This window comes from Nipponia nippon, unplaced genomic scaffold (genome assembly GCF_047370975.1).
Source record: "Nipponia nippon isolate SJK-2023a ecotype South Korea unplaced genomic scaffold, ASM4737097v1 scaffold_2, whole genome shotgun sequence".
NCBI classification, from domain to species: Eukaryota; Metazoa; Chordata; class Aves; order Pelecaniformes; family Threskiornithidae; genus Nipponia; species Nipponia nippon.
Window position 1 is genome coordinate 105,164,920 of NW_028262336.1, and position 14,596 is coordinate 105,179,515.

Below are 14,596 nucleotides of genomic sequence, written 5' to 3' on the forward strand. Positions count from 1 at the left end.
CATGCTTTTTGATTTGTTATCCGGTCCATATGCTGCTTTATCAGTTTCGTTTTAATCTTGATTGAGATGCCACACCCCCTCATTCCCTTTCTTCACCCATCCCTCACACCCACATTGCCAGCTTTCTCTTCATTGCACATGCTCAGTATCAATTTCCCCTATAGTTAAAAGGACAGTGTATATAGAAAATCTACTAGATATGCTGAAGTACGCACCCTCCCCCTCCCTATTGCTTGTTAAGGCATCTGCTTCCCCTGCGCTCCTATTTTGAAACACAGGGAGCAGCAACAGGCTCTCAGCATATATTTTCCTCTTTTTCCATGCGAGATGTGGAGCTATATACTGTCATTTTAAACCCACCAAACACAATCCTTACCTTAGATTGAACAATGCATTTACATAACGCGGTATGTAGAAACTCTCCCAAGTTCAATGAAATACAATGCATTGTATGTGCTGGTAAGCTTGTGTTTCTAACAATGCATTCTTTCTCTTTTCTTTTTAAAATCCTTCTGATACTATTTATTTTGATTTTATTTTTTTATATATTGCATGAGTTTTTTGAATATATTTTTCTTCATTGTGTAACTGTGCCAGGGTTGTTGTTAGCTGGCTTAACCTGTATGATAAAATGGGATTCTGGGCGGGAGGGGGCTATTCTGGAGTGGGGGCAAGGAGGGATCCAGGTCTGATAGCCCACGCGAGGCCCATGCACCTCCTCAATCAATCCAGAGCCCTGGAATTTCCATCAAGTGGTTATTTGCTGGCTTTTTTCCTTCTTATTACTCACAAGACCTGCGGTTGGATAGTTGGAGAAATTTTTATAAGTTTCTTGCGAAACCTGCGTTTTCTAACACTGCAGTGATTGAAGCCTTTAAAAACTCATCTGTGAGGTATTTGGAAAAACCCAGCAAATTAATTGCATTAGTGAAACAGCAGAGATGGTCACTGCAAGTGTTTCCAGTAAAGTAAAACTCCCACCCTGGATGATTCCACTGAGTGCATGGATTGGGCTACAGCACAGTTTCCATAAAACCTAGCAGTTCCCTGGGCTCACACTGAGGGTTAAGTAAATTCTGATATGGATGTTCTGGGGAAAGAAAAAACAAAAATAATCCTACTTTTCAGGCAAGAAGTAGAAAAGTAGTTCCCATCCATCAGCTGAACGCTGGCTAGCAGGAATTGAGAAACATTTTCACTCCCAAGTGCTTGAATGTGTAGCAGTACCTGCAATTCCAGCCTATTGCACTTGTGTCCGTGGCTATAAATCTACCGCAACCTGCACGGACATAGCAAGACCTGTTTAGTCTATCTTGTCGCTTGGCATCACGCTTCACAGGTTCCAGCCCTCTAACACGGCCGAGAGACGGCAGCACATCATCTCTGCTTTTTGGTTTTGAAGAGGTGGGGAATGGGGCCTGAGTGCCCAGCTTTAGCTAAGTGTGGGTTTGATAGTATTAGAGGAATTTTTCTTTCCGCTTATGAAGGAAAGATGGCATTTTGTGTCAAGCAGGACTTTGTCAAATAGTTGGAAATTTAATGCCTCCTCCGTAAAACAGGGGAAAACTCACATGAGCTTTATTTATCCTCCTGGAGTTTAATTGCTATCCATGACTAGTTTACACTCCTTCTATGCTTTACTATTTTTATTTTACACCAAAAAAAAAAAAGAAATCTGTCTTTCCATTTGCCATACACAATGTTTGGATCTTTTAAAACCCCAACTTCAGGGGGAGCATGCCACCAGAAACAGGAGCCTGTGATATAAGCGAGCGTCTCCTCTCAGATTGGCCTTGACTCAGTTTAACTGCATAGCCCAGATTTTGAAACAAACCATATGCATTTTGAGGAGGTAGGGGGGGAAGACTCTAATTCTGCAACTTGGTAAATAAATAAACGCTATAAAAAAAAAAAAAAAAAGGCCATTTGACTAAAGCACTAGTAATGGCTGCCATCAGCATACAAAATGACACATCCCTGAATAATGGGCTGGAGCAGATGGGCGATAATCTCTCTTATTCATACATAAACTGCTCTGTTTTCCAGCTGGGGGCAGTAACAACAATGTCTGTAATTAGTGCTTTCTAAACAGGGCACCTAGTGTGGAAAGGCAAATTGGGAGAGCAGGGCTTCTAGGTATAGATGCTTAATTAGGAAATGCTCTAACAGGGAGTACCTCGGAACAAGCACTGCCCTGTGTTTGCTCCTCTTTCATCTCCAAGAAACAAGCAACTGCTGTAGTGACCAACATTTTAGTCTAAACCCACTTCGATTTAGCAAGTGTTTACTGTTTAGTAGTAACTGTAAGCGCAAATGCAAAGCATATGAAAAGGTTCATCAATTCCCATCTATAAAACAGTTAATTTATCACAGGCCCGTGAAAATTAACCTGAATTTACAGGTACATCAAAAAATGAAAGCAGGTCCCAAGGAAAATGTAATGCTCCCTTTGTTACTGTTAAACTATTCATTTCTTCTCCACTCCTTTGATCGTTTTCATCCCTAGTTTCTAGCAGTCTTCTAAAACATCTTTTTAAATGGCACTATTTCCTCCTTCAATCAACCAGAAAACCTTTTCCTTTCTCTGCCTAAAAGACTTTCCTATTCAAAGGGCCTCAAAGTCCTAATTTTCTGAGCACCTATTCTGCATCCTGTTGTATTCCCTTTCAGTAAGATAATACGTGCAAAAGTGACATGACTTTTTTGAGATACTAAAATACAGCAAACCTTATTTACAGTAATACTTGTTGTAGCAGGTATGAGATATAATGCCTGGAAAATCTTACAGTGTTCCTTGAATATGAGGAACAGAAAAAACACGGGCCAAATCAGTAAAATCATTTGGTCCCCAGACCAATACATGTTTTAAAAGCAGCCCACCTAATGTTGTCAGGACATCAGCCCTGCAATCAGAAGTGCAGAAAAGGCCAAAGTCAGTCAGTAGGGAATGAGATCTGGAGGTCCCAGTTAAACCCCTGTCAGTCTGTACTGCCCCAAGGCTGGTGAAACTTATTGTTCTTGATAGCCAGGAAAGCCAACCTTGGTGTAGCTGGGTAATGCCCATGGTGCAACCACATCGTCATTCACCCCAAATTGCCAGTGTCTACTCAAGTCAAAGACAGGAGTGATCACCCATCTCTGAGCAGAGGTACTATGTTTGGGATTTCTTTTTTTTCTCCAAAGTCAGCCCATTCTCTGACAGATCTCTTTGTAAAAGGGTTAAAGCCAATGCATTCATCTTTTGTAATTTCCCTTCTGCTGGAACTTAGCAACAGTGACCACAAAAAACCCAAATGGCCCCTGCATTGTCCTTCAGAAATATCATAACTGATAGATTTACTTTCTTATAAGGAGCTTTTCTTTAAGATGTACTTAACTGAGGCTTTTAACAGTTTGTGTGACTCAAGTTTTTTGGCTTTCTTGTAACTAAGCCAGAATATTAAGAGTGAAAGTATTTCAAGCCTCCTCTTTAGCCCCAAGTGTTGCAGTGTCTGGTCCATAGCCTTCTTCAGCTGCTTTACCTTTTCCTCCTAGTGGCAGCACATTTTGAAGGCAATACTTTGCACAACTTACCAATGTTTTCTTCAACCCTGAATTTCCTTACTGGTTCTGGTTTATGTCTGAATCTTAACATTATTTTAATCTGCTACTGACAGAATGGCCTGAATTTTCTGCCTTTTCTGGGCTGATTCAGAACATCAAGGGAGCACCAGAGTGGGTGTATCTAATGTAAAATATTAGTAGAAAATATTAGTATATGTAGTATTGTATACAAGATTAGTATAAAATGTTAGCGTATGTTATTTTTTATATATCCACAGACACTATATAAAAGCTAATGATAATAATGACAATAGCAAAGAGATGAGTTACTTTGGATGCTTAGCGAAATCATCAGTCCAGTCAATACTGAATTAATAAAATACTGGATTTTTAGAATACAGCTCTCACTGTCCCAGTTAAAAATTATCTGAATAGCTCATTTGAAAACCCATAGTTCCATCCTCTGTGTTTGGTTCCTAATTCCCATTACCATGCATCTGTCAAGTTAGTTACACCTGTCACAGGTGGCTACAATACACTTTCAAGTCTAAAGTTACAGCCAGACCTCTTGACAACGGGACAAGGAAGTTGGGAATCAGGCTTGCTATCGGTGAAGTGCCATTTTTAATACCATAAAACCCTCTGTAAACTGAATATTGGTAAATACAGGCAACCATCTAAACTCATTTAAAATCTCTTCTCCTGCTCTTTGACTAAGAAAACCACAACTGATTTACAAACTATAAATAAAATTCACCCATGCAAACAACTTGGCACTAAGTCTCTTCCACGTGTAATTGAAACCAGCTGAGGAACCGTGTCTCTAAAAATGGGGGATGTCAAAGAGTAAACACAAACTTAAATATAGCAATATGAATTCAGCAGTTATACGTGTAGAATACTTGTCTTTGTATTCACTCACCAGTACAGTATGAAGCATACATCAAATTGATTTGGTTTTCTTTCTTTTTTACTTTCATTTGAGCTAAATTCCATGCCAGAAGTTACATGGTGCGCTAAAGCACTGGCCTTTTGTATTTGGAGGTCTAGGTTCAAATCCACTCGATTAATTTGTCCCCTCGATGTGGTCATTTGCACGTCTCCAAATCACCGTGTAACTTGACTTAGTTATAGCCTGTGCCTGAGGGGCTAAAAATAACATGTGTCTTTCACTCCTGGACTGAGGTGCATTTCTAAGTTTGAAGTACTCTCCAAAAAGTGTCTTGAATCATGGATCAATCACACATATATATATATGTGTTATATATATATATATAACCTGAGAAACCCATGGAAAAAAACTAAAAAAGGTCAGACTGAAGGGCTGCCTCGCTCGTGCCATGAGCATTGTTTAATGGTCTTTTTTACAGTAGGGAAACCTGCCGTTACATATCTCACCACATTGAGGTCACTAGCCAGAAGCTTAAGGAAATAGGATAAAATTACCTAGGTGTGAACATTTAAATATCTGCATACACATACATGTATATAAAAGAATGCACTGGAAGAAAAAAACCAGTGTTTCAATACATATGTCCATGTAATTCCACACACTAAACAAAGCATCACGAAAATTGCAAACAAATTGCAAATATGCTCCTGCAGAATGAAAGCGAGTGAAGGGAAGGGTTTCTTAGATTAATGCATGAACAGCTGCATCCCCAGTTCAGTCTCCTGGCTGGTATGAATAATGGATGGACTAAGAGGCAAAATGCACAATAATGTTCTTTTATTAATGAAATGAATATATATCTATATTTGGTGCCCAGCAGTAAATTAAGACAAGTCAAAAGAAAAACAGTCACTGCTCGCATTCATAAAATGCAGTTACTTCAATCCAGTAATTACTGACCTGACAGAAAATATCACCCCACAGCTAAAATAAGGGGCTTCCCACTGCAAATCCAACATACATATAAAAGCAGTTGTAGTTTTCGAATGTCTGTTCATAAACACAGAATTCAATGTTTTCCAAGAAAAAAGAATTTGCAGGCTCAGGAGTCCTGCAACATCAAGACATAGACATCAGGAAGAAGACACTCCCTGTGGCAAAATCCTGGAAAAATGCTAACTGCACCTTAGTATATAGGTGACAGAAACAATGATTTTAAAATAATGCTCCATTACTTCAAATTAAATGCATTTCCAAAATGGCTTGTTAACCATTTGGTACCGGGTGTCAGGATTACTAAATGTTGATGCAAAATACATTAGTGCTTAATGAAGTGCTTCAGACCCATCAGCACCAAACTATTAGAGGCAATCCACTTATCTGCTGCTGGATAAGAAGCTCTGTATTTCCTCATATGGATTGTAAGAGGACAGCCGCATATCTTAAATAAGAATGCTATCCTTACATTTTAGTTGCCATTACTATCATATAGTGCTCAAAGTTCTCACTCTCTCACCTCGAGCCAGGAAAAATAATGTCAAAATGTGATAATGAAAACCTGGGATTTGCAGCCCTGTGAAGCATAAGTGCACTTCAGATCCACTTATTATTTATTGAAAGAGTAGCTTAAAGTAGAAATGCCCTGGAAATCCATAATGGGCTGGTTCATGCACCGGCGAACCACCCACCTGAACAGCAGAAGAAATAATAAATCTATTAAACCAAGGCAATGTGTATAAGAGGCCTTTGTTACAAAAACAGTAGTAATAATGAAAAAGCTGATTTTTGGAATATGCCCACATGCACAAGAGGGTGGAAACTGCACTTACAAAACACATGCAGTCATTACTCAAATGTATCTTACCATCTCCCCTGTGTTCCAATGCAGTAATTTATTGTATTTTGAAATTCTTTAGAGGGAAAAAATAACCATGACCTCATTAAATGAAAACTGGCATTTATGCAGAATGCAGAGTGGCCATACTGCCTGGCAGTGTAATAGACACTGGAAGTGCAAAAAGTCATTGTAACATTGGGCAGAATAAGCCCGGTCTCGCAAGTTCTGTAGGGCCTGTGGGTGCTCTGTCTGTGGCCAGAACTGACCCATTTTGTGGTTCTGACATGTGAAGCACTAAACGTTAGAATATGACCTGTGTATTTTTGCTTTCAGTAGATAAGTACTCCCTTCTTAAGCTCTCTGTGACTTTATACATTTTTATTCGATAAACTCTTTGGGTGAGAAAGGCTCTGAATGTTTCTCAGCCCAGGAGAGTAACCACAATAATGCCCCTGAGTCTACAAGAATGCCTTTATAAAGACCAATTAGATCAAATTCAAGGGAGACTTGGGATAAAAATGCAAAGAAAAACAGTCTCAAAATATCTCAGGAAGTTTCTGAAGGGTTAGGAAGCCAGAAATATTTGGTCCTGCAAACTACAGCACAGGGTGCTGGATTAGGTGGGATCATCAGGTTTTTTTGCTTAATATTTTTGATTAACGAGGTAGGAAGTGCTTCTATGTATATTTAAACAAATATATTTAAACAAAAGCACCCAAAGCTTCCTCAAAAATAGTAGAAAAGTAGTATCTTGGCGTTTATTTTTTAAAGACATCTTTAAAATGATGTCCTGATATTTAATTATCTAGCTAGTTTGGCAATTTCATAATTGTGTCCTCTAAAAAAAGCAATACCCTAGGCTAAATTTCAAAAAGAATCTTTTAGTCAAGAGTATTCACTTCTCTGTAACTTATCTAATTTTAAATACTTTCAGTTTTTACATATACCTTTACCATTCTCATGTAGCAGATTTTTAAAATAAATTTTTAATTTAATACAAGTATTTTTATTTATTCAGCCATAAATGTTTAACTTTCTCAGAGGAGAGTATCTATTACCACAGAATGATGTGATGTGGTTTAAACTTTAAATAAATGCTTATTTCCTGTAAGCATAAAAAATCTTTTAAATGGAAATCTGTATTTTATAGAATGGTAATATATGCCATTCTTTTCAATTTTCACACAGAATTACATACTGTATGCAGTATATTCACTGTGTGTAAAAGATCTAGGTATTCTTCTGTTTCACATTAAAAAAATAATCAAAAACTGAATTGGTTCAAGGCTAAGAAACATAGAAGGCGTTGAAAATACTAATTAGAGCTCTTAACTGAAAGATTAGCAGTAAACAAAGAAATTCCCAGCAGATAAGAAGTGTTGGATTTTGTAGCAATAATTATTTAAAATACAGGGTGAACTTACTGAAGTTAATTATTTTACCCCTTTAAGGTAGTGCTATGTAGGTTCTAGACGCAAAAATAACAATGCAGCAATTTAGCCTAACTAAATCCATTTGCTATAGTAGCTCTGTACTCTTGTCCATCTTTCTGTCTTTATTACATCATTATTGAATGCTGATTGCATTATTTTAGAGCAGGGATTGCTATAATGCTATTCTGCTCTGGTATGATGGATTTAGTTTTCATTTTGTTCTCAAAAATATGTTGACTATAAATACACCTCTCTTCTCCTATGAGGCTCATACTATAACTGTTAAATTTTCTAGAGAAATCAGTCATGTATACCTCAAGAGAAAACAATAAATTCTTTGAAGCAGAATAACCTTTTGGCTGCATTCTTTTAAATAGAGTTTCGTACCAGGGACAAATTTTACAAGCCTTAGCAGTTAAACTTACTCAGTACTCAAAGTTGTCTTTGCCTCCAGTGCCATGATCAGATATTTGTTTGCATTTTGTATGTCATCTTACTAGGCACCTGCCTTTTCCTGTTTTTCTTTTTCCAAAAAAAAATCATAAGCCATGTTTTAAGAAGGCAGCCCTGCTTCAGAAGGCAGTTAACTATGTGTCAAAGTTCTCTAGCTGAACCAAGGCCATCCTGTTGAACTTGTAATTTTACAGCAATTTCAGGGACTGCAGTCTAATACCCCGTAATCAAGAAAACACCAAAACCCAGTCCCATGCTTGAAATCATTGGCCAGAGCTGGGCTGCCCTTACCTGGGTTGCAGTTTCTCATTGTAAATGTGCCAGACAAAGCAGAAGAAAGGATGTGGCTAGAAGTCACAGCCGTCTTCTTAAGACCTGCAGTCTCAATAATGGCAGAAACTGATCAAAATATAAGGCAAATCAAGTAAAGGTTCTTCTTCCCCATTTCTAGATACTCTAGATAGACCTAGATAAAATTAGCAGAGTATTTAATTCGATAGACCTTGGTTAACAGGAGGAGACAGGGTGGCCAGGCTAAACGGGTCTGTCCGTCAGAGCTCTTCAGTGTTCTCCCTAAGAACATCCATTGAGCAGCATGAGAAGGTGTCAAAGAGCTGGGCTGGCTCCCTTTGGTGTTTGTTTTTCTCTCTTGTCTGACAACTTCATCACAATCCATCTTTGTTAGCCAATTGCACTAACTTGAACATGGGTGAGTGTGTATCAGCCTTCATTAGGTCAAATCAAAGACAAGCGTACATCTCTGCCTTGCCTGTAGAAACAGATTTATACTTTGAGAAGGGTGGGGGGAAGGTCAGTTGGTATTTGGCTTGAAATTTGAATCTATTAAAGGATGAAATTAATAGCATCCAGAAGTAGAACATATGGCATCCATATATATGGTACTGTATCTGCTTATGATGTCACACTACCTCTTAAGGTTTGGGAAACACACTTTTTAAAGCATTTAGCTATGTTGTGGGCTAAACCTTTCAGACCTGACTGAGACAGAACAGGTTTAAGTTGGTCTGAACATTTTTTAACCCTGGTATTTGCAGGCCACATAAAAACTCATGGTTTTCATTAGCTTTGCTTTTCACACACAGCCTAATTTCATTTATTCTTATTTTATGCCCCTGCCAGACCACCGCTCTTGATAAGGAGAGGCAGGTTTTCCGACGAAGACGCAACCAGGATGTGAGGGGACGTTACAAGGCACAGCAAGCTCCACCTGAACTCAACTCCGAATCGGAAGACTATTCACCAAGTTCATCCGAGACTGTTCGCTCACCTAACTCACCCTTTTAATAAAACACTTTTACTCAAAAGTCTTGGCTTTAACCCTTTGAGACCCTGAAAATCCTCCAGACCTGTGTGAAGTGATTACAGCTGATCTATCCAGCAGTAAATGCTGGGATGGTGGAACACAAAAGGGTGCTCACAGAATCTTTGTAAGAATAATTTCCTAATTGATTGAAATACTTGTTCTCTGTTTAGATTGCAACTTGCTGCTAATATGATCCTCAAAGGGTTAAGGCTATTTTGCTTTTTTATTTAAAGATAGAAGCAGTGAATGTTTTCATCAGTGAAGCTAGGAACTGCAGTATGTAATTTTAGCACATGTTAACCCTCTGAGTAAATGATCAGCTTAAATCTTGACAACCCACATTAGGGCTTTATTCTGGCTTTTTTGCTTTTATACGCACATATCTTTTATAGTACCCTAAAGTTCTTTGCCTGTTTCTGGCCAAAATAATATCAAACGCACTATTGCTTAGGGGTTACAAATATAGGCTTTAAAAATAAAAATAAAATTAAACAAACAGTATCTTCTACAGCAGCTCGTTCTAAACCTGCATCATACTTCCACAGGGAGTGACTGTTGTTGGAGGATATTATGCAGGCTAAATGGGAAATTCAGTTTAGGGCAGCCTCTTAGTTTACAGAAGATGACATAATGATGGCCACAAAAGGTTGCTTCCGTATCATTTGCTGCTAATAACAATGCAGAGTCTTGGGAAATGGCTTGAGGACAAGTTCTGTCGTGTAATGGTATGTAATGATGTAGTTGAGAAGTTTCTGGTTCCTTTGCCTCACATTCAGAAATGTACAGGCATCCTCTCAGCATGACCTGATTATTCCGGGGGAGTCACTTTTAAAGATTAACATTGATGAGAATTACCCTTAAAATAGCTAGAGTATTTCTAAATCAGAGAAAATACAAGTTATTTAATATATATGTAAAGCCTAAACTGAATTAGCAAAAGTTTTGTCATAGAATGGAGAAACTAAAAATGATTCACCGGTTCTATTTGTAATATTTAATAAAATGGGCATTTACACAGAGTATACATATTTCTGGTTTGTTAAAACCTCAACACAGCATTATAGCATTTTATTTAACCATTATCCTAAAGTTGGCTTCCACAGAAATATTATGCTTTGTAGAATTTTGCTTCAGATGTGATAATTTGAAGGAAAAATTTTTATAAAATCACTTGGAATTTTACTTGAATGAAAAAGGCAACTTCCGAAATCCTATTCTAAAATAAAAAAACAACATTATGAAATTTATACTTTCTCTTATTGCTCATAGAAAATGGAAGTTTTCTCCTCTAAAATTAAAATTTTCTCACAGTGTTTTTAAAAAGTCACATAAATGTGGTTTCCTCTGTCTCCTTGCCCCTTTTCTCTCTTTCTTTCTCCCTTTTTCTTTCATATCATACAGCTAGAAATATTAATATGCTGCCCAAAACGATATGCAGACTTTTCTGATCTTATTGGGAAGTATAAATAATTTTTGGAGGAACAGGGCAAGTTGCCCACAGTGCCATTTCCATTCTGAGTTGTGTTTGCTCATGGAACCGTCCCTATGAGCAGTTGTGGCAGCGGATGTGTACCTGCAGCTTGTTGGAGCTAGTGTAATGCTCTTTTGCATTTCTACTTGGACATATCTGTTGAACCATACTTCAAGAAACGTTGAAATTGTTTTGTTTCTCCATCCTTTAAAATGCATCTTTCATTGTCTCAGTCATGAAAATTTATATATTAAAAGCTCTGAAGATTTCAAATACAGGAATTTCATCTTGTGAGTCTTCACACAAGTGGTACAAGTATTTCATACAGAATGCAGTTAATTTTTCCCAGTGTTAATAATCTAGAAGTGAGACATTTAGTCAAAACTAGATCTCCAGATTTCCTTGGTAATACAGAGAGAGAAGCATTTCCAGGTTTGATTCATCTCACCTGTCATGGGCATGCATTTTAGGCAGGACTCATGCTTTCATTCACCTATTGGTCTCACTCCATTGACTGTAGAAGGAACTGCTGGTGGAAGCTTACATCAGACACAAAACTTGAGATCATGCATTCAGTAGAATGAATCTCTCCCTAAGCCGTCAGGAGACTCTGATCTCTGAATGTATGTCCATAGGCAGAAGGCCTGTGCACAGCCTCAGTTACTCTGGAACCTGAATAGCTCAAGTGAAGCAAATAGTTGTCTTGTTGGAGAAATCCACAGGGGAAAGAGATTAAAGGATAAAGGAACTGCCATACAGAGTTCTCAGATTTTAGGGTTTCAGAAAGGGTTACGTCTGTGGCAGATCCTTGACCCTATGCCCATCCAACCTAGAGTCACTGTGGAGAGCAGACTCTTGGTAGACAGGGCACAGCCACCACCATTGTGATGTTAAAGTCTGTAGCTTGATAACATTTGGACAGGACAGGGATTATTTTTCTATGCGACCAAACCCTCAGCCAAGGTAAATCCCCCCTTGCCACTTACCTACATCAATTTACAGTAGATCAGGGTCTGGCACATGTTTTTCCAGCATTGTCCTTCCCACATCATATCACAGCCTGCCCTTTAGAAGAGATACAACTCAGCCATGTAAATGCAAGACATACATTTGGTAATAAAAATGTCCATTAATACCACATGCTCCTTGACTATTGGGAAAAATTGGCAGTCTTAAAGCAAAGGCTGATGTTCATTCTTCTTAATTAGAGAGGGAATTCAGGAGAAAAAAATTATAAAACTATGCTTCACCTTATGCATGAGAAATATTATTCAGAAACCCACTTGGGATTTTCCTATCACGTTTGCTTTGCTTTGGAATACAAGGTTATCATTAAAATAAGATGTTTGGCTCCTTCATCTTACACCATCTTGTACTACTTAAAATGCATGTAAAAATAATCCTAGATCCTGAAATTCCTACTCATCCCCATCGTCTTATATGTTTCTGATCTTTGGTTCGTGTTTTATGAACATAACTATAAAAATATTTATTTTAAGTTATTTTTAGATCTGTGAGAGATTGGGTTTCAAATTGCTGATAGCCTCTTTTTAGGCTTCAAGGAAAGGTATCTGAATATTTAAATGTTTTTAAAGTGGTTTCCATGACGGTTTTAAATATATCCATATATATGTTTAAATATAACCATATATATGTATATGTATGTGTGGTTTCATGGAAATAATAATGGTTCAGGCTTGTTTGGCAGCAACTGCCCCTTTTCTTGTCTAACCTCTGAATTCCTGGGGGTAAGTGAAGACAGAATACGTAGCCCTAAAAATACTTGAAACGCCAGTGAAAAAAAAAAGAATCAAAGATAACAGACTATTTCTAATGTGATAATCCGGGAGAGCACATAGCACACCGTGGTCATTTTACTGTAATACGTACCAGTCCTCCTGACTTCTTTCTTCATTTCCCTTTTGAATCATTGCATCGTATCGGTGCTAAATGTGACAACAATTTTTTTTAAATGCATTTTACATATACAAAGCCAACTTCCGCCCACCAAGCCTATGTAGTTAGCTGAGACGGATGGCAGTTGGGGTAAGCACCGTCTATCACCAAGGAGATGGAGCGAAGCACTTCGCAAGGGTGATTCAGGTCATCTAATATTTGGTTTCTGGAGATGCCTGTTGGTCTGATCTTAGGATTTACAGAAGAGTAGAACAGGGTCACTTCCAGCTTAATTCCTCTCAAGTAAATGTAAGCGGGGATAACGTGGACTCCAACCTAAGTGCAATATACTAGTGAACTTACGTGCAGTAAGCAAACTTTGATGTGAAAATGTAGTACTGATAGGTGATAGCACAAGATTAGTTAAATGGTACTGAGCTGGGTGTTGTCTCATCTAGATGTATCCATCTAAGAGTTAAACATCTAATCCAGGGCAATCATCTAAACTTCCCTTATAGTTGCTAGAGACTGGCTTCTCTAGTGGATAATTAAAATTCTAGGATGGATGAATCGCTCGCTAGATGAGGTGCCTAGTCCAAATATATTTAGAACATGATGTATTAAGTTATGACATATAAATTAATATTTCTGTAAGTTACAATTTTCATAGCATTAATGTACAAAAAATCCAGAATACTATGGTTCTACTCAGAGGGTTAACAGAAAAGCACTAGGCATGCTGATTACATTGGTGTATCCAAACTGCTTTGCTTTTTTAGCCAGTGTTTGCTGATTTTTTCAGAAAATTCTTGAAAAATTTCAAGTTTGAAATAATTTAAGTGTTGTTGTTTAAGGAATTTCTATAACCAAATTAATCTTATTTTTAGCTTAACTTATCACAGGAATAATATGTATCATTGATGCAGTGTAAGTCTGTAGTTATCAATTTTATTGATTCCACAAGTGATTCCAGAAATCTCTCTTTTTTTAAGTACTTACTATAGAGCTTACAATGGTGGCATAGGTGACTGAGACTGTCTTTCTTATTGGTAAACGAACAATATTGTAATTTCAAGAAAGTCCTAAAAATCAGCTTTTCAGTTTGGTAGTGTACTAGTTAGGGGAAAGCTATCTCATGACATGCATTGTGTAAATCATCTTTGTAGATGAAGATTGTTCATATTAATGAACACATTCTTTTTCCTTGACATTGTAGCAGAAACTGTTTACTTGTTAATGAACAACCAATACATTAATTTGCTTCAGACTGTTAGAGGGGAAAGTGAGATTCCAGTCATTGACAATGTTATTGCTTTACAGTAGCCCTCATCTAACTTAAATGTGGTGCATACTACAATAAGCAAAGCCAAACCTGTGAATAAACTCCTGAAAAAGCCTGGTGGGTCTTTATTCAGTTGGGTGCTCGCATACAGTAGCATGTGGCAGCAGGAAGGCTTTCAAGAATTGTCGAAATGAAAGCGATATATCCACAAATAAGAGCTAAATTGCAATCCTTTCCCTATGGGGCATATATGTTTAAAAAGAAAAAAAAAGAAAAGAAAAATTGGCTCAGAGGTTTGCAGTGCTACTATATTACCACAGGGCAGGTACATTAAATCATTGTTATTTGCTAGCCTGGGGTATATGTTAGAAAATGGCATCTTTTTTATTTAGTTTAGATTGTGGGCAGGGAGAGCTTTCCTAATATTATTGCAGTGCCTGCTAGTGCTGCCATGGTTAAGCTGTG

The 14,596-nt window shown here is 37.7% G+C and overlaps 1 protein-coding gene across 2 annotated transcripts in view; it reads left to right on the forward strand.

The window, feature by feature from the left end:
- The window catches only part of DCLK1 (doublecortin like kinase 1), a 254,179-nt gene extending 239,934 nt beyond the window's left edge, over positions 1-14,245 (forward strand). For both annotated transcript variants that reach the window (XM_087757349.1, XM_087757347.1), the window contains one exon: positions 9,299-14,245. In XM_087757349.1, coding sequence (XP_087613475.1) covers positions 9,299-9,356 — 58 coding nt within the window. In that variant the 3' untranslated portion in view covers positions 9,357-14,245. The remainder of the gene's footprint in view (positions 1-9,298) is intronic.
- The last annotated feature ends 351 nt before the right edge of the window (positions 14,246-14,596 follow it).